At 31.0% G+C, this 21,211-nt stretch overlaps 1 protein-coding gene across 4 annotated transcripts in view; it reads left to right on the forward strand.

Moving 5' to 3' along the window:
* CaMKII (Calcium/calmodulin-dependent protein kinase II) overlaps window positions 1-20,845 on the forward strand; it is a 130,274-nt gene extending 109,429 nt beyond the window's left edge. For 2 of the 4 annotated variants that reach the window (XM_043046971.3, XM_043046970.3), the window contains 5 exons: window positions 2,436-2,525; window positions 4,628-4,703; window positions 10,857-10,951; window positions 16,901-17,015; window positions 20,620-20,845. In XM_043046971.3, the coding sequence (XP_042902905.1) occupies window positions 2,436-2,525; window positions 4,628-4,703; window positions 10,857-10,951; window positions 16,901-17,015; window positions 20,620-20,749 (506 nt within the window). In that variant the 3' untranslated portion in view covers window positions 20,750-20,845. Of the gene's footprint in view, window positions 1-2,435; window positions 2,526-3,875; window positions 4,122-4,627; window positions 4,704-10,856; window positions 10,952-16,900; window positions 17,016-20,619 lie in introns of those variants that run through there. The other 2 variants (XM_043046972.3, XM_043046973.3) reach the window with 2 other exon arrangements.
* The last annotated feature ends 366 nt before the right edge of the window (window positions 20,846-21,211 follow it).

A 21,211-nucleotide genomic window follows, 5' to 3' on the forward strand; every position in this document is an offset into this window, starting at 1 on the left:
GAAAGTCTTGAATTTGTATTAAAATGTTGATCAGCAATTCCGTTCAATGTTTACAATCTGATGTGTATAGTGTTTATAATTTGATCAGACAAAATTCAGGCGTTTATAATATAAACTTTATATGATGAATGTTCAGTTATCTAGTGTTAAAACAAAATAAATAAAAATCAATAATAAGTTAAATTAAGTTTTTTTTTTATAAATAAATTTAATCATTCTATTAACCTCGTTGCCCCTTGCCAACTCTATTTATCAGGGCTTTATGATCATGGTGAGAAAGCGGTATTATTCCTTCTCCCTCCACTCACTCTGATTATAAACATCACCTGAGCTGGTACCCTTCTTGTCAAATTTTTCAAAATCATTTTATTAACTCAACATAATTTATAGGAACATTTCATTTAATATTCTTTTATCCTCCAAATATTGAATCCCTTGGTAAAATTTAACTAAAACTTCCCTATCGACTAATGTGTAGAAAATGAGTTTTGAGGTGAATTGTAAGAAATCAGGAAATTAATTGTGGAAATTACTAATGACTCAATTCAATAGTTTCAAAAATTAATCATTAATTTATTATCAATATCAATGACTTCAATTGATTTTGTTTAGCATTATGAATAGTTAGTAAGGTAATCAACGGTAGTTATGAATTTAAAAAAAACTGCAATCCTTTAGATGCATAAATTATGGGTAAAATATGTGTTTTGAATGAACTTCCATTTCTATGCATTGATTGCATGAAAAAGTGTGTGTTCTTGTTATTGTTGCATTGTAGTATTTTCCTTCAGTTAGCTGCATGAAAAAAAAAATTCCCTTTTTGAATGTACTCTTGTCTATCCGGCTCCTGACAATTCAGACCTTATAAAAAAGGAAGGACTGTTCAAGCAATTCTTGATCAGCTTTCTAGTTCAAAAGCAGTTCCAACATTCTGTGGGTGGTGAAAGATATAAAAATGAGAAATCTTTGAAACAATGTCAGGGAGGTTTTGCATAATTTTACTGTTATTTCTCACTAATGTTATTTTAGTTTTATAGGGTATGCATAAACGTTTCCTGCAAATTGCAAAACTCTGGAGAAAATAAGGTTAGTGTTGCAGTTAACGTAAGACACATGCTATGCAAAACCTCTATTAGCCAAATGGATAAAAGAAAAAGTTTGTAGTGACTATGAACAAGAAACAACATGCTACAAATCAACTAAACTGACTCTGGAATAACATCAAAAACTATTGCTTCAGAGTTAGTAGTTTAAAGAGTATAGTTGGTAGGGTTACCGCAGGCGATTAAAATGTGACTATTTACTATTACTTTTTAGCCTGAGGCGACTACAGCAACTTTTTTTTTTGCCTAAAAAGACATTCTTTAAAAAATAAAAATTGAATTGCAAACTTGAGTCACCACTTTTTAATGTGCTCAATTTGCACAGATTCCACTGCAAGTCTATTTTGTTTCTTGGTCACCTTTTCAACGGTTATTGCTACGAAATAATGCATAATTTTAAAATTAAAAAAAATTTTAATAAGATATTATGATGTGTGAATTTGAGTAATCACTTTTCACAATATATATGTTGCTAAATCAATTATTGATTAAAGGGAAAAATTTTTAAAAAAAGGTTGTTTCTTTTCAAATGAAAAAGTATTTTTTTGAATTAATTCTAATAATTTAAAGTATTTAATTTTCTGCAAATATAAATTTTTTTTGTCATAAAAATTTAGTACTAGAATATTAACGGTTATATAAAAATCATCATATTTGACTAAATGGATCATGGTATTCGACAGTTAAGTGATTTAATAAATTTTTAGTCATATTATTGAAAATTTTTTGTTCATATTTAGACAACTATTTTCATAATTTTCAGCAACAATTTTGTTTCTGTGGCAACCCTGAGCTGGGGACTTTAGTGTTATGTAGTTTAATAAACAGTAAAAAAATTTTTAATTAATAATATTACATTAATTGTTTATTTGAAATGTTTAATGTGTATTTAATTATATCTAAAAGAAATTATTTTAATTATATCCTACCCCTCATCACCATAGACAGAATGGTCGGGAGCCGTATGTGTACTTAACTATATTGTGTATGTTTATACCTGTAAATTATGAAATTTGTATTGTAAATGTATATAAATCAAATAATATATTTATAATTTCATTATTTAAAAAAAACTACAAGAGTGTTCTTAAAATTAAAAAAAAAAATGATCCTTACTAGCTGCTCCTATTTATGTATTTGAATATTTAAAAATTACTGCTATATATATAACATTTCTAAAAATATATTAATGAAAAAGGAATTTTGAAGCAGATTATAATTTCTTAAAATCTGTAACTTTTATAGTATTAACTTGTTTTCAGTAATCTTAAGTTGAGAGCATAAAAGCATAATTTGTGTTTCTGAGTATCCTTAATTAAATGAAATATGTAGGTCGAAGTATCATGGCCAAAAAAGGTGAAGGCTCTCAAGTTAAAGAATCCACTGACAGCAGCACGACTCTTGAAGATGAAGATGTTAAAGGTTAGTTTTGTTTACTTATATGTAATTATAATTTTGAATTTAGTGTTGTTACTTTTTCAAATTGTAATTATATTTAAGTTGAATTATTACATTAAGTTGAATGGTATGTTTATATGATACCAAATTTGTTGTGAAAATTCCCTTATGAACTTATGAATACAAAAAATATATTTCTTTTATTTAATACTAGCTGAATATCTTTTCTCTGTATGGGAAAAATATTGTAAATAATCATTGGTTGGTGTCGTATCCTCTATTTAATCATACTTCATGGTGTACTTGAATAGTTTTTGTTATTTCTATGGCATTAAATGAATACAAATCCTCTTCTGTGGGATAGTTTAAGAGGTGAAGGCCTGCAGCGACTGCAGGGCAGTTAAAAACATGATATATTGAATCTATATTAATTAATATTATAAAATCATTTTACTATATGCTCTTCTCAATGATTATACAGAATTAGAGTAAAAGAAAAGCAGGTTTTAAAAAGACCAAGCCATCAGAAGAAAAGTTGAAAATACTCAGAGTAAAAGAGTTCCATAAATTAAATGATTATTTTGATGAGTTTGCATTTATATACCCAAGTAGTACAGGGATATTGGTAAATACTGATTAATATTGATCAACATTCTGAACGCCAAATGATATCAAAGGTATTTGTGATATCCTGATTGCAATATTGTGCGACATCCATCAATAACCTGTTTTCCTAAGAAGTTAACAATTTATTTCTGTTAATATATTTCATAAAAAGCTAATTTAGATTGTAGAAGATTGTATTTTTATACAATCAATATAAAATTATAATTGGCTGATATAGAAATTAGTAAAGTTTGCTTCAAACGATGATAAACACGTGATATGAAAATGACCTAAAATTGTTGAGACATTTTTATCAATTACTGTTAATGAATGTTTTATACAGGTATTTGTTATCTCTATCAAAGCTAATTTTATTTTCTTGTTTAAAAAAAAAAAAAATTTCTCTATAACCGCAACAAACCTTATGCCTTAGTAATTTGGTTGAATTAAACAAATAAAAGATTGTTATTTTTTAATGTATTCGCCAATCAGTTTCAAAAAATGATTCATTTTATATCACAAACAGTTTTTTATTATTTATTAATTTGTTTTTCTTATATAATGCTTCAGTTTTATTATTTCTCTATTATACTTTTGTTCCATGCTTTATTTTATAGTTATTACAGGGTTTTAAATTTTTTTATTGTTTATTTCATAATTTTTTTTTCATATGTACTGCTTCTGTTCTCTTATATGCTTTATTTTATGTTTTTTTTTCTTTTCTGCTTTTTGTTTTCTTTTTCTCTTAAGTCATTATTTCTCTCTAAGCTAAAACTTCAATTCCTGACAGCACTAAGATTTTACAAGCTTTTCAAAAAAGGGCCTCTCTACCTAGTCTTCCTGCCTCCTTAACCATTGCCACTACAGGTGAGAAACTTGTGTGTGCACCCAACAAATTAAATTCTTTAAAGGTTTTTGATGATAGCAGAATTTCCCGTGTCAATCTGCAGATGAAAAAATCCTAATTTTTCTACAACTGGAACAGTATAGTCAGACAGATATAGTTTGTCTATGGTATGAACTCCCCACACCACAAAATCTAAAGCCGTCTGCTCCAATGGAAACAAGAATAGTGTATTTCAGCGAGGGTAGCTAAGATTCCCTTTCTCTCGCAGACCCGAACCAAAACCTGTCTTAAACAATGACTTCCACACCCCTACTTGAAATAGTTCTACCTCGCTACCATAGTCACCACCAGGCGAATGGCTGGGGGAGTTCTTACTTTAGACTAACTGTACCAGTAGTGTAATTATGTTTAGTCTAACATAGTAATAGATAAAAGTAATATGTAATTTTAATTTTTCACTCTTATAGTTAGTAAAAAAAATAGAATTACTAATCTCTTTATTATGAAAATCTTAATTTTTTTGCAATCAGAATAGTATAGTGAGCAACAAACAATCAAAACAAAGTATCAAGAAAAAATTGTGGCTTTTTATTGCTTATAATAAATCTATTAAATATACTATTTACATTTGAAAAAGGGAAACTAATGCTGTTATTTGTTTCATGACCCTTAGCTAGGAAACAAGAAATTGTTAAAATTACAGAACAACTGATAGATGCTATAAACACAGGAGATTATGAAATTTACACGTGAGTAGTTTTTATTATTGTCTACTATACATATATATATATATATATATATATATATATATATATATATATATATATTTATATTTAGTCGACTGAAAAAATTATTATTCAAAGTGTGTAAAAATTAGTGTTTATTATTTTAATAAGTGTTCGATACCAATTGATTGATTTCTATGCTGGTTCGTTTGTTAACAAATGATTAAAATAGAATGGACTGTATTAAAGATTTTTATTATGATTGGTGCTACGAGCACGCTCATGCTATAAGATCAACAACTAATTTTCAACTGATTAGGGTTACAACAAACGGTGGCGAGGATGCTGAGACAAAGATGCCAAGTTGGCGCTATATTTCTGAGATATTGAACATCCACCCGCCGTTGAATTATATTCAATAAACATACAAATTAGCATAACAATGGTACATAAACATATTCCAATATAAAATTTACAAAGATTGAATAAATGCTGTAGGTACACATTATGAGAAAATTAACACACATCTTTTTTAATTGTCCAATGGCGAAATACACAACTTATTAATGCTACGTTTAACAATTCCCTTGCTCGTTTTAATCTCCGCTACTCTAACCTTTCCATCCGTTCCAGGAAATAGTTTTAAAATTCGTCCCAATACCCACTGATTTACAGGAAGATTATCCTCCTTTATTAAAACCATCGCATTTAAAATTATGTTTGTTTTCTCTACCTTCCATTTTGTTCTTTGTTGCAAATTGTTCAAATAGTCGTGAGACCACTTAGTCCAAATGTATTGAACAAATTTTGTCAACCTTTGCCATCGAGAAAGTCGGGTTTCCGATTTATCCAACAAACTTGGTTCAGCTATGGCAGTTATAGATCTTCCAACCAAAAAATGCCCTGGTGTAAGAACATCCAGGTCATCAATATCATCTGACAAAGGTGTTAATGGCCGAGAATTTAGGATTCCTTCGACTTGTGCTGTTATTGTAAGGAATTCTTCAAATGTTAATATTAGATTTCCTGTAGCTCGTTTCAAGTAAAACTTAAAGGATTTGACCCCTGCCTCCCAGAGGCCCCCGAAATTTGGAGCTCTGGGAGGAATAAAATTCCAAACTATCCCTTCAGATGCCAAATAGGATGCTAGTTTATCGTCAGGAAATCTAGTTAAATTCTGCAATCGCTGCAATTCCCTACTAGCCCCAACAAAGTTTTTTGCATTATCAGATGATATCGTAGCACATTTGCCACGCCTAGCTACAAAACGCTTTAAAGTAGCAAGAAAAGCATCGGTTGTTAAATCGGAAACAACTTCTAAGTGAATCGCCTTCGAGGCTAAACACACAAATATTGCAACATAAATCCGTTGGAAATTCCCCTTTCTCTGGTGTTTATATTTAATTTGGAAAGGGCCGCAATAATCAACACCAGAATGCAAAAAAGGATAATTAGGGTTTACTCTTTCTCGAGGCAAGGTTCCCATAAGTTGATTTGAAACAAGGGGTTTATGTTTAAAACAAACTATGCATTTATGTACAATTTTCCTAGCTATCGATCGACCACGAAGTGGCCAAAACCTTTCTCTAGTGCAATATAACAACGCTTGAGGTCCTAAATGGAGATTTTTGATATGCAAATGAGTCATTAACAATTTAGTGAAAGGATGGTCTGCAGAAAGTATAGCTGGATGCTTTTGAGAATAATCCAGAGCAGCATTATGCAAACGACCACCGACTCGGACAATTTGATGACCATCAAGGAAAAGATTTAAAGAGTTAAGTTTACTCTTACCTGAAAAAACCTTGCCCTTGGAAATGGCCTCTATTTCCTCCTTAAAAGCAGATGCTTGTACATTTCTAACTAAAAAGGATTCCGTGTCCTTTAGTTCATTAGAGGATAACTTACCAAATCTTTTGCTACTTGGATTTCTACAGTTGAATATGAATCTGAAAGCATAACTTAAAACATTCAAAATTTTAGTATAATTATTGCTACGATTTAAAATATTGTCAATTAAGTCCAGTTTATAAGAAGTTAAAAGTATTTTGGCAGGGGGTTTGAGTTCCTGTAAAAATTCACTGTCCGAAGAGAGTTTTTCAAATTCTATTGGAACAATATTCAGTTCTTCTTTCAAAAAATCTGGTCCAAACCACCACAGTTCATGGGAAGCAATTTCCGAAGCATTCAGACCACGAGAGAGGACATCTGCAGGATTTTTATCAGATGCAACGTGATTCCAATGACAGTTCTTAGTGAGTTCTTGTATTACTTTAACTCGATTGCTGATAAAAGTCTTGAGTTGATCAGGTGACCGTTGAAGCCATGCCAACACAATTGTAGAATCTGTCCACAACATTATTTGTTGAATGGGCAAGGTTAGAGACTTCAGAACCTTGTTCAAAAGCTGTGCCAATAAAACACTGGCACACAATTCTAAGCGAGGGATCGAGATAGGCTTTACTGGTGAAACGCGGGACTTGCTGCACAAAAGTCTCGTATATGATGTTTCTCCCGAAATTGATTGCATGTACAGAACTGCTCCATACGCAACGGCTGATGCATCGGAGAAGCCGTGAATCAGGATTCCCCTCTTCTCCCCCACGTGACGAGGAATTTGCATGTTTTCAATGGCAGGTAGAGTAGAAACAAAACACTGCCAGTCCTTAGCCATTGAATCTGGAAGCGGTTCATCCCATTTCAATCTGAGTATCCAGAGTTTCTGGAGAAACAATTTAGCCTTGGTTAGTATGGGACCAAGGAATCCAAGGGGGTCGAACAAGCGTGAGATGGTGGATAAGACCTTTCGTTTGGTGTATGAGTCATGCATATTTACATCAACCTTGAAAGTAAAATAATCTAAATTTGGGTTCCAGATAACCCCAAGGGATTTAATGGTATTAGGTGGCTCACAAGAGAAATCATAGGCTTGGTCTTCTAATGGTATGGAATTAGGAATTTTTGAAGTGTTAGTGCACCACTTGTGTAAGCTCATACCCGCCTTTTTAAACAGGTCTACTAACTGTTCTTGTAGTAATTGAAATTCTTGAAAGTCTGAACCACCTGACAAAATGTCATCCATATAAGTGTCTCTAATTATTACAGCAGCGGCTAAGGGAAAACTATCACCCTCATCAATGGCTAGTTGTTTAATAGTTCTGGTTGCTAAGTAGAGTGCACAAGAAGTTCCGTATGTAACAGTGTTAAGTTTGAAGGTTTGCACTGGGTCATTCACGCTATTCTTCCATAATATCAACTGTAAATTTCGATGATCAGGGTGAATCAAAATTTGCCTAAACATTTTAGAAATGTCAGTAGTGAACACATATGCATGTTGCCTGAATCGCAAAAGTATTGAAAATAAATCTTGTTGTATAGTACCGCCCTTGTACAAAATATCATTTAAAGAAAGACCGGATGTCGTTTTAGAGGAAGCATTAAATACCACCCTCAACTTAGTGGTTTTACTATCTGGGTGAAGTACACCATGATGAGGTAAAAAATACGAAGTTGTTTTATCAAGAGGTTCTACAACTAATTGCATATGCTGCAAGTCAGCATATTCCATTAAGAATGATTTGTAAAGTGATTGCAACTCCTCATCTTTTGAGAGTTTTTTCCATAACTGATTTAAACGCATTTCGGCAACGGCTTTAGAATCACCGAGCGAAGAGGGATCCTCCTTCAAAGGCAACTGTACTGTGTAACGGCCTTCCTGATTTCGATAATGAGTATTTTTATATTGAGTTTCGCATAACTCAAATTCGACACTATGTTCAACAGAGGGCTCCTCAACAGTTTCTATATTCCAAAATGCTTGTAGCTGTTTATCAAGGCTTTCCGAATTTAGATCTGAACTAAGCGTTAATCCACAATATGCTCTATTTGTACTATTATCGGAGCTCCCTACGACTATGTAACCAAAAACAGTTTCTTGAAACAACCAATTACTACATGGCGATCGAAGCTGATTTGGCTTTAAAATTTCAAAAAAGAGCTCGCAACCTATAATTAATTCTACTTCTTTTTGTGTGTTAAACTCTGGATCAGCCAAATTAATGTCCGATGGAATCTTTATATTTGATACTTCAATCGAATTAATTATCGTTAAATTTGTGATCGAAGGAACAATTAAAAATTCTAAAGATGTTGAGAAACTCCCACTATTGTTTTTAATTGCAGTGGTTACCTTTTGTTTGATATTTACCGAAATATCGCTCAATCCAGAAACAGAAGCATTTATTTTTTCCTTTTTCAACATTAAGTTATTAGCTAATTTTTGTTTACAGAAAGAAAGATGAGAAGCGGAATCCAAAATCGCTCTGCATGGATAATAGTCTCCCAATTCATTTCTAATATAAACAACTGCAGTAGGCAAGAGAATATTTTGTTTCTTTTTTGATACTAAATAATTAGAAAAAGTGTTCAAATGTTCTTGTGGGAATGAATCATGCACTTGCGAGACAGATGCTTGATCGGCGCCTGGCATCGTAGAAACTGAGGAGGTAGGAGGCGGGGACGAAATCTCATAAATATGCAGTAATGTATTATGGCGTTTTTTGCAAACGAAGCAAGAATTGTTCGATTTACAGTCTTTAACTTTGTGATTATTCTTTAAGCAATTAATACACAAATTTAATCGTTTTATTTCATTAAATCTATCCGAAACCTTCATATTTTGAAAAGTATTGCACTTATAAATCATGTGTGGTAATTTACAGATTACACAAGAGTTAGGATTATTATTCGAATTCAGGAAAGATTTACTCTTATTAACAGCTTGCTTAAGTTTATAAATTGAAGAAGAAGCTGTTCGACTAATGCTATCAAGAATTTGGCTTCTTTTTTCTAAAAATTCTAAAAAGTTATCCAGTTCTGGTATTTCATTTGATGCGATCGTTTGTTCATATTGTTTTCTAGTTTCTCGATCTACCTTTTTCAAAATGATGTTAAGCAGAAGTATGTCAGATAAATTATTACGATCAAAATTTAGAAGCTTCAAAGCTCTGATATTTTTCTTTAAAATATCTACCATGTTTCTAATATCTCCAGCTGATTCATTTGTAAGTTTTTCAATTTCCAAAATTTGATTTATGTAAGTCTCAGTGAGGAGACGTTTATTCTCAAATCTATTTTCTAATGCTTTTAAAAGTGATTCAAAAGAATCGTCAACAGTTTCCAGACGTTTAGCGTCGCCCAGCAATGACGCTTTCAAATAATGCAGTTTTTGAGAGTCATTTAAATCATTGTTTTTAGTTATAATGTTATCAAATTGCGATTTAAAATTGGGCCATTCGTCAAATTTACCATGAAATACCGGTAGTGGTATCTCGGGTAGTTTAATTTCTAGTTTTGTTTTCGAATCAGCCTGAGATATTTCATTTTCACAATTAATTATTGAAGGTTTAATTATCAAAGAGTTAAGAATATCTTTAATTCTTACCTCCAGAGCTTCGAGTCTGTCTACTGTTCCCTCCAAGTCCGTTTCTACTTCAGTTACCTCAGGGTCAGTTATGTCTTTTAGCCCATAATAATGCTCCTTTAAATCATCAACTTTTTTATACAATTGTTCCACACGCTTCAGCTTGACCTCTAATTCAGTATGGTTATGTTCCTTGGTCTGGTCAATGTATGTTTCTAGCTTTGTTATGGTACCTTTGACGGCACGCTTCGATCTATTTAGTTTTTCTTTTTCCATCTCCGGCTCGACGGACCACTAATGTTCGATACCAATTGATTGATTTCTATGCTGGTTCGTTTGTTAACAAATGATTAAAATAGAATGGACTGTATTAAAGATTTTTATTATGATTGGTGCTACGAGCACGCTCATGCTATAAGATCAACAACTAATTTTCAACTGATTAGGGTTACAACAAACGGTGGCGAGGATGCTGAGACAAAGATGCCAAGTTGGCGCTATATTTCTGAGATATTGAACAATAAGGTTTACTTAGTTTAAAATAATATATTAATCAGTATATTTATCAGAATTTATTTTATAATGATTATGTAAAATTTTTGAAAATGTTTTTGAATTTTATTGATTTTGTTTATAAATTAAGAACTTAAAACAATAGAACAAAAAAAATTATTACTGCCTAATAATAACTTTGTTTCGAAAGTGATTAAAAATATTTTTTGAGTATTTAAAAGGTGCTTATTTTTTAATTATAGTAAATACTGTGATCCGCACATGACTGCTTTTGAGCCTGAAGCTCTCGGCAACTTGATTGAAGGCATGGATTTCCATAAGTTTTATTTCGACAATGGTAAAGCAAACTTATACATCTTTCAAATTGTTTAGAAATTTCTCATATTCTTTAGGTTTTACGATATCCTGAAATAACTGTTATATATATATATATCCTTTTTCAATTATAATTTAATAAGGATCATAATGCTGATTACATTTATGTGAGAATTTAATATACACTATCCTGCCAAAAGTATCCGGACACACAGTGGTATGGACTTAGCACATATTAATGTGATGTTGGTCCCCCTTTTGCATTGATGACAGCCTGCATACGTCTTAGGAAGACTTTTCCACCAGTTTTTGAATAGGAATTGACTTCCATCACAGCTGAAGAGAGTGATTGCAGTGAGGAGGGTCGATTTGGCTGGCTATTCTAGCACTCTGATTCGTCCCAAAGGTGTTTTATGGAATTTAGATCTGAGAAGGTCAGTCCAGTTTTTGAACACCCATATCATCGAACCTCGTCTGTGCAAGCCTCGGTGTGTGAATGGAGCAGTTATCCTGCTGGAACAGGGTGCATAGCGTTTTTAAAAAGTGCTTAAAGGTGCTTATTTTCGATTTTCTTTTTTTAAAAGCCCTTAAAGGTGCTTTTTTCATTAGGTGTTTTTAAAAAGTGCTTAATTTTTCCCTTTATCAAAATGAGATTTTTCTTTTACTATGTTAATTTTCTCTTTGAATTATGCAAAAAGACACAGTTCACATTGTACTATTCAACGTTTTCACAATTAATTCAACCCCAAATCTATTTTGGCGTATTGTCTGTATGAAAACGTCCATTTTGCATGATTCAAAATTTCATGATTTTCGACAATTGTCAAAAACATTGCATAAAGTTTTTTTTTTGACGTGATAAAACAAGATAAAACCTTCAATTGTCAAAAACTTTCAAGCGCTAACTAATTTTGATATTTTTTTAAAGTGCTTAAAAATATTTTTTCAGTGCTTGAAAAGTGCCTAAAAGGTGCTTATTTTTAGTTGAATAATTTGGCCATGCACCCTGTGGAAGATAAATGCGCCTTCCTTGAAACATTCCCAAAGAGTTGGGTGTGCAGCATTGTTTCACATACACATCTCAGAGTTCATGTTTCCAACCACAGGAAATAACGGATTAAGGCCAAACCAGGAGAATTACCCCCACATCATTATGCTTCCACCACCACAACAACCGGGTGTCCGCATACTTTTAGCCAGATAGTGTATTTTAAAGCAAGTTACATCTTAACTATTCAAAAGCTATTAAATATTATTTATATTAGTTTGAGTTAGAAATAACTTCTTACACGCATAGTCAATTAGGTTGAATCAGAAATAACTTTCAATATCCACAATCTATTAAACTGAGTCTGAAATTAAGTATGCTTTAAGATTATTAATAGAAACTTAACCTAATGTAAGTAGTTTTCGATAACTGATAATAAAAAAATTTAAAAAATTCTTTAAAATTTTAAGAAATAACTAAAACATCATTTAAAATATATTTTTTGTAATTTACTTATAGTTTTTTTTTTAAAAACTGTTTTGATATTTATAAGTGTTCTAAACTAATTTGTTCTATTTTTTATGAGTTACATTTCAATATTGCTGAAGAGAAAAATGTCTTACTTTATATTAAATAATTTATTTACGGATGCAGATTCTCATATTAAATGTCATTTTTATTACCGATATTTTAATCTTTGTTAGACAAAATTTTTAATCATATTTTGGTATTATTTTATTTTTAATTCAAAAGCTACATTATGCATGGATCTTTTAAATTAGATTATAATATAGATTAAAATATCTTTTAAATTTTTAAATAATTTTTGGTATCATTGAATGTTGCTCTTAGTTTTTAGCAATAATTTTTTTTGCAGTTAAGTAAGTATTATGTGTTAATACTAATCTAATAAAAATAATATTAGGACATATAAATGATATATTTTACAGTTTTTATTATATATTAAAAAATATTCTCTATGTTAATTTGGTTGTGTCTGCTGATTTTGACATTTTCTTCAAGTTGTCTATCAAAAAACCTGATGACAAAAGATTTTGACTTAATTGCAAAGCTGAATCTGTGCTTTAACTTTTTTTAAGAAAATGTCAACAAAAAAAAAAGATTAAATAGCAAACATATAAAATAGGGTTTGTATTATTGACTTAATTCTTACTATGCAACTCCTTGAGTACAAACCCTATTTATGTTGCTCGAGATAAGTATATTTAAAAATGTTCAGATTTTCTCAAAACTATCTTTTCAACTTTGCTGTCTGTATGAAATAAATACCTCTGGTAGCGCAGTGAGTTAGATGTTGTTCACACTGCTGGTTGGAGATATGGTAGCTCTTCATAGTGAAAAAGATAGTTTTGAGCTATGCTGTGTATATTCATTACCTATATTAAAAAAAAAATAATTACTGATCTTTCATGTGCTCCAATTTGGATTTTGATATATGGTGAGCCTAAAGTGTTTTTTTGCATCTTACTTTTTTATTTTTACAAATCTTTGTTTTGCTCATGAAAATTATGGTTTTAATTTTGTATATATTCATAGTGAACTGTTATAGCTGTTGTCTCTCACTATTAAAGCATAAAAAACTTGTATTTATACACATTTTCTAAAAGAAATGTGATAAATTAATGCTTTAAATTAAGAAAAATTTATGGTTTCTTGTTGTAGAATTACAAACTTGTTACCTTAAATTTTATTACCTACAATTTAGGCTATGACTAAATATTAGAAAATAACTGAGAAAGCCAGCCATTTTTGAAACCAATCGATTAAAAAAAAAATTCCATTCAGTTAAATGTGTTTTTCTTTAATTTAATTAGGCTTAGCAGTACTCTAAAAAGTTGACTGTAACTATAGTTATAAAATATGATGTCAATATAGTGAAGAGTATATGCTACAAAATGAGATTACATACTGCACCACCTGATGAAAAATTGACATTTGATACATTTATGGCGTGTGATGGGGATAAATAAAACACAAAGTTGTAAAGTATTGTGGGGTTGCGCTACCGACAATGTAAACCTTCATCTATCAAAAGGTACCTCCAAATAGAATCAGAGTCAAGTAAACTTGTCTTATACACTAGTGCAGTGGTCGGCAAACTTATTAGACAAAGAGTCAAATATGAACATTATAACAATTTTAAAAAAATTGGGAGCCAAATCTGCTTGTTTAGTAAACTTTTATTACGCTAAGTAAGTAGTACATTAAATAAAACTAAATTTTATACTTAATAAATTATATTTATTAATGCGAACAATGTGCTTGCATCTCCTTGGAAAGTTTGAGTAAGTCAGGTTTGTATGTTGTTGTTTTTAATTTTAGGCATGTTTCCAAGTTCTCATCAATAAGACGACTTCTCAATTTACTCTTGAAAAAGATTGTTCTCATATATATGTAGAACCGTAAAGGGTAAGAACAGCAAACGCGAGCTTTTTCAGCTGATCGTAAGAGTCAGGAATACTATTCCAAGCGTTGAAAATGATCATGTCTTCCTTCTCCAGGTCATTCAAAGCAGACCACTTGTGTTGTGAACTAAGATCAATTTTTTTCTTCTACAACATTTCTTATTCAACACAAAGATGTTCGAATTTAGAGCGCCATATCTCCTTGTTTTTTAAATCCAGCAATTGTATTTCAAAGCTAACAATGTCAATTACAAAAGGAGAAAATTTCAATTCGGTTATTGTAGCATTAAGAGGATTTTTGACAAATGCTAAAGTTGCTCTGCTGTTTTTAAATTCCTGAAACCTGCTGAGAAATGCTTCTCTCATATTTAAAATTATTGTTTTAAAATGGTGTTTATCAATAGAGGAATTATTTTCTCGGCGATGCTTCAACAGGTTCAAAATCCTGAGCAAAAATGGATAATTTGTTTTTGAATGTTATTACTTCTTCTAACATCGAAAAAATTAAGTTTCCTTTCCCTTGTAGTTTACGATTAAGCTGATTTAGATGAGACGTAACGTCTACCATGAAATAAAAGTTTTGGATCCACTGATCATCTGTTAGTTCTGGATAGTGAACTCCCTTCTCAAGGAGAAATGCTTTAATTCCCGGAAAAAGGCACGCGAAACGTTTTGAAACGTTCCCTCTTGATAACCAAAGTACCTTGTTATGAAGCAGGAGATCAGCGTACTTACTCTCTATTTCAAATAAAAGTTCTTTGAATTGGAAATGATTAAGAGCTTTAGCTAAAATGGAGTTGATAATGGTAATCACTAATTCCATAACTTTACAAATTTCATCCGGAAATATTTGCACACAAAGCGTTTCTTGGTGAATGATACAATGATAAACAAGTATCTCGTGATTAATTTTTTCTTTCAAAATAGCTACAACCCCTTTTCTTACGCCAGTCATACTTTTGGTCCCATCTGTTGAAATCTACGCAATTTTATTGAGGGGAATATGATCTTTGTCCATTCACTCAATTACAGCATTTGCGATATCTTCTCCACGCGTCTGACCTTTGAGTGGCAATAATCCTAAATGTTCTTCTTTAGGGCCTGAATGAGGCATAAATCTTACAAAAAGTGAAACTTGCGCTGTATCATTTATGTCACAAAACTCGTCAACTGCTGTCGATTAAGCCAAAACCAATTTCAGATCTTCCATATGCTGGGTGGTTATATTCGAAGAAATTTTAATTGTTCTATCTTTAATGGTTTGGCAGACAATGATACCTCTTTAATTCTTTTCAGAATATCTGCTTTGTTCTTAAAATCCCGAAATAGCACTTCGGATTAATTTATCAAATAAGATGTAAATTTTTTCTTACCAAGTTTTTTTAAATAAAAATATTATTGTGCCTTCCATGGATATTTGTGCCAGAGTCGGAGGAGCCAAAGAGCCGCATGCGGCTCTGGAGCCGCACTTTGCCGACCACTGCACTAGTGAATGGGAATTGAATAGTTGTACTTGAATTGTTGCTATTACACGAGAATATATTTATTTTGAAAAATGTATAATGCAATGTTTCTGGTCTTAGTTTTTTTAATACAATATATAAAAAGTAAGATTCTCTAGGACTTCTGAATGCTTGGGTCCCCGGCATTGCCTGGGTGTGCCCAGGCATAAAGATGGTACTGTACAATTTACAGCCAAGTGGCTTTGTGAGTGGTCTGATCTTGTAGCTCATAGCAACTTTACTTCTAGACTCCACTTTACATCTATTGGTGCAACTGTTAGGAAGTTAAGAGGGTGGTTACAGACTTTTTAATGGACACTAAATATAGTAATTTGTTAGCTTTTTGCATTAAAGTCCAATTTTAGTTTGAATAACTTACCAGAAAATGCTATGCTAAATGACAGTATTGTGTCGGTTTACTTTATTTACTTACTTTATATTTATTACTTTGTGTTTTCACATAAACTAAGTAAAGGTTTGAAAAAAATGCATTTATGATTGTTTATTCTCTTTAGAATTAAGAATAAATATTGAGCATTATGCGCTTATTTCTATTTAGAAAAAGAAAGAAAGAAAACGCTTTTTTAGTGGTTTATGTGGTTATTTATCGATAGCTTTTAAAGTAACTTTAAAATTACATTAATTTAGTGAATAAAAAATGTAGGGAGCTAAATTATGTGTTCTTACCTTTTTCTTTAAATAATAATAATAATAATAGAGAGAGAATTCACCATTTTCGTAACATAGTGAAGTTAACTATTAATCAGTTAACTGTTATCCTCAATTTTTTTTCCTAGTTAAGTCACAGCAAACACTTTAATAAGAGTAGACTTTTAAAGTAACATAAACCATTGAAGTAGCGTATTAGAACTGATTGAATCCAAGCATTTGTTGATAACAGAGTGCAGACAAGGAGCTCCCACCCATTGTCTATTAAATAATGAAAATTAATATTAAATGCATAATTAAAAGAAAAATTTAGTTGTTTTTTTTTTTTTTTTTTTTTTTTTTTTTTTTCATTTTATAGGTATAAAATTCTAATTATTTTCCTATAGCTTCAGGTAAAAACTGCAAGTCTCTTAACACCACAATCCTTAATCCAACCGTACATCTTTTGGGGGAGGATGGTGCTTGTGTTGCATATGTTAGACTCACGCAATACATTGACAAGTGAGTAATAATTTTAATTGATAATACATAAATATGTTACCACAATATGTGTGAATGTCAAAAATAAAAATTGGAACACAAGGCATGACAGGCCAACCAGTGGTAGTTGTGATACAAAGTTAAAAACCATGAAAATTTTATATGCAAAAAATCGATATCAAGATATTAATTTATGAACCATACGTGTTTTATATTAAACTTAATTTTTTGAACTAACTTTTTTAATTAACAAAGAATATCACACCTTTATAGTAACTAACATGGTGCGTAGCATTTTTATAAAGTGCTTATTTTTGTTTTTTAAAGGCCCATAAAGGTGCTTTTTTCTTTGGATGTTTCTAAAAGGTGCTTTTCAAAAATGAGATTTTTTTTCTCTTTACCATGTCAATTTTCGCCACGTATTATGCAAAAGCATGCTTTTCACTTTGTTCTATTCTATGTTTTCACAATTCATTAAAAAGAAATATTTCAGTGTACCCTAGGGGTCATAGCGTATGAAAGCGACAATCATTTTACAGGTTTGATGAAATACTTGCGAGTCTGCATGTGCGTATAAAATTACTACGTATAAAATTAACGTGTAAAATTATTGGGTTCCGTTAAATTATTGCATTCTCACGTGCAATTCTGCTGCATTTTGCCAGATATTCTCAATTTTAAGCTTGATTTTCCACCCTCTGAAATGAAATCGAAATATCTCTTGATTATTTTTAATGGCTATTGGCTGATATAATCATAAAAGTTCTTTGTCAAAAACTAGTAATTTTTTCATGATCATGTAAAGTCTTTGAAAATTATTGTGCATTTTGTTAATGTATATAGTGCTTAAAAATATTTTTGCTTAGAATGTACTGACAAAGTGCGATATTTGGGTGCTAAATTTGTTGAAAGATTTGGCTACGCACCCTGACTGATTAAAAAGAAGAAAAAAACTTCTTACAAGAATCCTGATATTGAAATTTAAAATCTAGTGAATATGAATCAAGATATTGGATTTTAAAAAAGCTTAAATAGAAATTGTGAAATTGAATTTTTAAATCACTTAAATATGAATCATGATGCATAATTTTTTGGATCGCGTGAATACGAATAGCAATATTAGCTTTTTAAAATGCTTGAATAGGAATCAGGACATCGCTCTTTAAACTATCGTGAATACGAATGAAGAATGGTTTTTAAGAATGAAGAATGGTTTTTAAAATCTTGTCAATATGAATCGAAACATTAGGTTTAACTAATCATGATATGATGGCTGATTGTGCTCCGGAAAAAATCTGGATTTCCGGAATTTTTGCTAACAGTGATCCGGAAGTTTCCGGAAATCGAAGGTCCAGATGTTTAAAAAAATCATTGATCATAGAAGTTTCCGGAAATCAAATTTTCTGAGGTGGAACTTAAAAACACAGTTTATTTTATTTGTTTGTAAGGGAGAGTCAGAGAGATACTTTATAAGCTTATATTCGTGATTAATATTCATTTTTTATCCGTAAACAGTTGTTATAATCATAAACTCAAGAAAGAAAGACATATTTGTAAATTTTAATTACTTCTCCAGGTCATCATAGGTATGTGTAAATGGTATAGGTATGCGTAAAATATTTTAAATATATTTTAAGCAAACTAAGAAATACTGAGAAAAGGGGAAAAAAACTTGTTTAAATTTTTTTTCAATTGAAACTGTTTTCTTTTTTTTGAACTCAAGAAATTTTCCGGAATTTTGAATTGGGCTCACAATCACCCCTGTGATATTGAATTTTTAAATAATAGAATCGTGATAATAGAAATTGTGATGTGCAAATTTATACATCGTGTGCATATAAATGGCAATGCGTAACTTATGAATCAGGTAACTACGAAAATTGATGATTGATAATAAAATCGCTTGAATAAGAATCACGATATTAGCAAATTCCAGTGCAGTTCCAAATATTCAAAATGGCGAAAATCTGCTAAACCAAAAGAATCATGTATGCAAACGTCTTTTCAGTGGGATTAAGCAAAAGTTACAAAATTTCGGCGGATCCGCGAACCAATACTCTTGAGATACGCAGAATACTATGCGGAAAAATCACATACCCTACTTCTAGCTTTTAGATCCGCCCTGGGTTAGAAGAAAATTTGTATAAGGAGTGACAAGGCACTAGAATACTAAAAAATCAGAAAATTTTGACCAAAAATCGTATTTTTAAAATAAGGTTAAAAAATTGGAACAAATACGATTTAATTGGAACAGTTGGCAGCTGTCAACTTTCTCAAGTGAGTACCGACAATCACAATCTATATTTTAGTGATTGTCTGAAATATTTATTGCATCCTATTTGCATAGCTGCAAACTTCTACACTTTTTGCTTAAAATTTTATTTTTATAGCTTTAGTAAAATTTTTACTTTCCATTTTTTTTTTGTATTTATAAATTTAAATTATTTTGACTACCACTACTTATATTTATGGAAAAGTATGATAATGGTATGATTTTGAATTTTAAGCTCGTACAAGTACAAAATATATTTCTGAATATGGCTGTAATTCAATTTGAATGTTACTACCACTTAAGAAAAATCAAACTAAAATCAAAAAGATTAAAAATTGGCTGGTATGTATATGATAAAAATTTATTTGGTATATTTAATATTTATTTGATATCGGATTAAGATTTATATTTATCTGATGAGGATGAATCAGAAAAATATCAGCAATGACATTGCCGTAAGTGAAGTGAACTGATATATAGTAAACTATAAACATTCCCCATGTCACTTAAGTGAATGTCCGGAATATTCATTACATCTTATTAAACAATAATAACTGGTTAGGATTAGTTAGACAAAAACATCAGCTCTGACCTACAAAAAGCATGCATCAGTTGAAGGAATATTGGTCAATAGTATTTTATTCGTATAGTACAGTGCGCAAAAAAAAATAAGCAAACCACCCTGAATAACTTTTGATCTATTCATCGGATCTTCACGTTGTAGGACTCAATCTTAAGGGTTTGAGGGGGGTGATCGCAAATATGCTAACTAATTAATGTTTGCGTTTTGGTATCAGACACAAAAGCATATTTTCTTTGAATAAACTTACATTTGTTTCGGTGGATTCATATTTCTGACCCTTAAGAATAGGTAGCCGCACTTAATCACTTAAACAGTTGTCAAGATATAGTGAAATGCGTAAAAAAGTGAAATTAACATTAAGGGGTACGAACTTTGGACCTCTCTCCTGACCGTACCATATTTCCCAGATTGGGGCTACTTCCTATATTTTGATGGTCAAAAATTCAAATCCATCAAAAAGAAGGTATGTTTATTCAGAGAAAGTACGTTTTTGTGTCAGATTTCGTAACTTAAAATATCGTCTTTATATAATTTATTAGCATGTTTTAGGTCACTCCCTTGAACCCTTAAGATTGAGTCCTAGAACGTAAAGATCCGCTGATTAGATCAAAAGTTATTCAGGATGGGTTTTTTTTTTTTCACTGTTGCGATAGTTAGCACCAATAGCGATGTTATTTTATTTTCTGAAGTTGTCCATAGGCAATCACACAAAGCATAGGTAAATTTTGCATAGAAAAATTTTTAAAAAAAAGGTCTGTTTTATTTCTCAGGTCTGGAGTTGCTCATACTCAGCAGAGCGAAGAATCTAGAGTCTGGCACAAACGGGATGGAAAATGGCAGAGTGTACACTTCCACCGCTCTGGTTCTGCATCATCCCCTTTCACTTCAGTTCATAAATAATTTTATTCAGCATGATTATGTTGTTATGTAGAAATATTTCATTGAAGGCTGTGTATGTAGCATTTATTCATTAAACGCTTCCGAAAATTCCCAGTCCTTCACCATCTTTTAATTTGTTACAATTTTGAGACATACTTATGAAGAATGAGGAGAGAAAAACTGGAACTCTTTATCAAGGAAGATTTTTTTTTTCTATGTCCGAGGGCCAGGAATAAAATTAGGATGCCTTAAAGATTAAAGAATTTTTATTTTCTTTCATTTGTGCACAATATTTTAATCAGTGATCTGAAACTTTTTTTTAATATTTTAATTTTTACACAATTGCTACTTACTCCAGCATTCTGTCGTATATTTAAAAACTACATCAATTACTTCAGTTTTTCTCTTTGAAAACAATAAGTTTGAACTAAATCAAGCTTGCAATCTGAATTATACAATTTTATTAGCATGTGAGATTTCAAT

The sequence above is a fragment of the Parasteatoda tepidariorum genome, chromosome 6 (assembly GCF_982258835.1).
Source record: "Parasteatoda tepidariorum strain Cologne lab strain chromosome 6, Ptep-v5.0, whole genome shotgun sequence".
Classification (NCBI taxonomy): domain Eukaryota; kingdom Metazoa; phylum Arthropoda; class Arachnida; order Araneae; family Theridiidae; genus Parasteatoda; species Parasteatoda tepidariorum.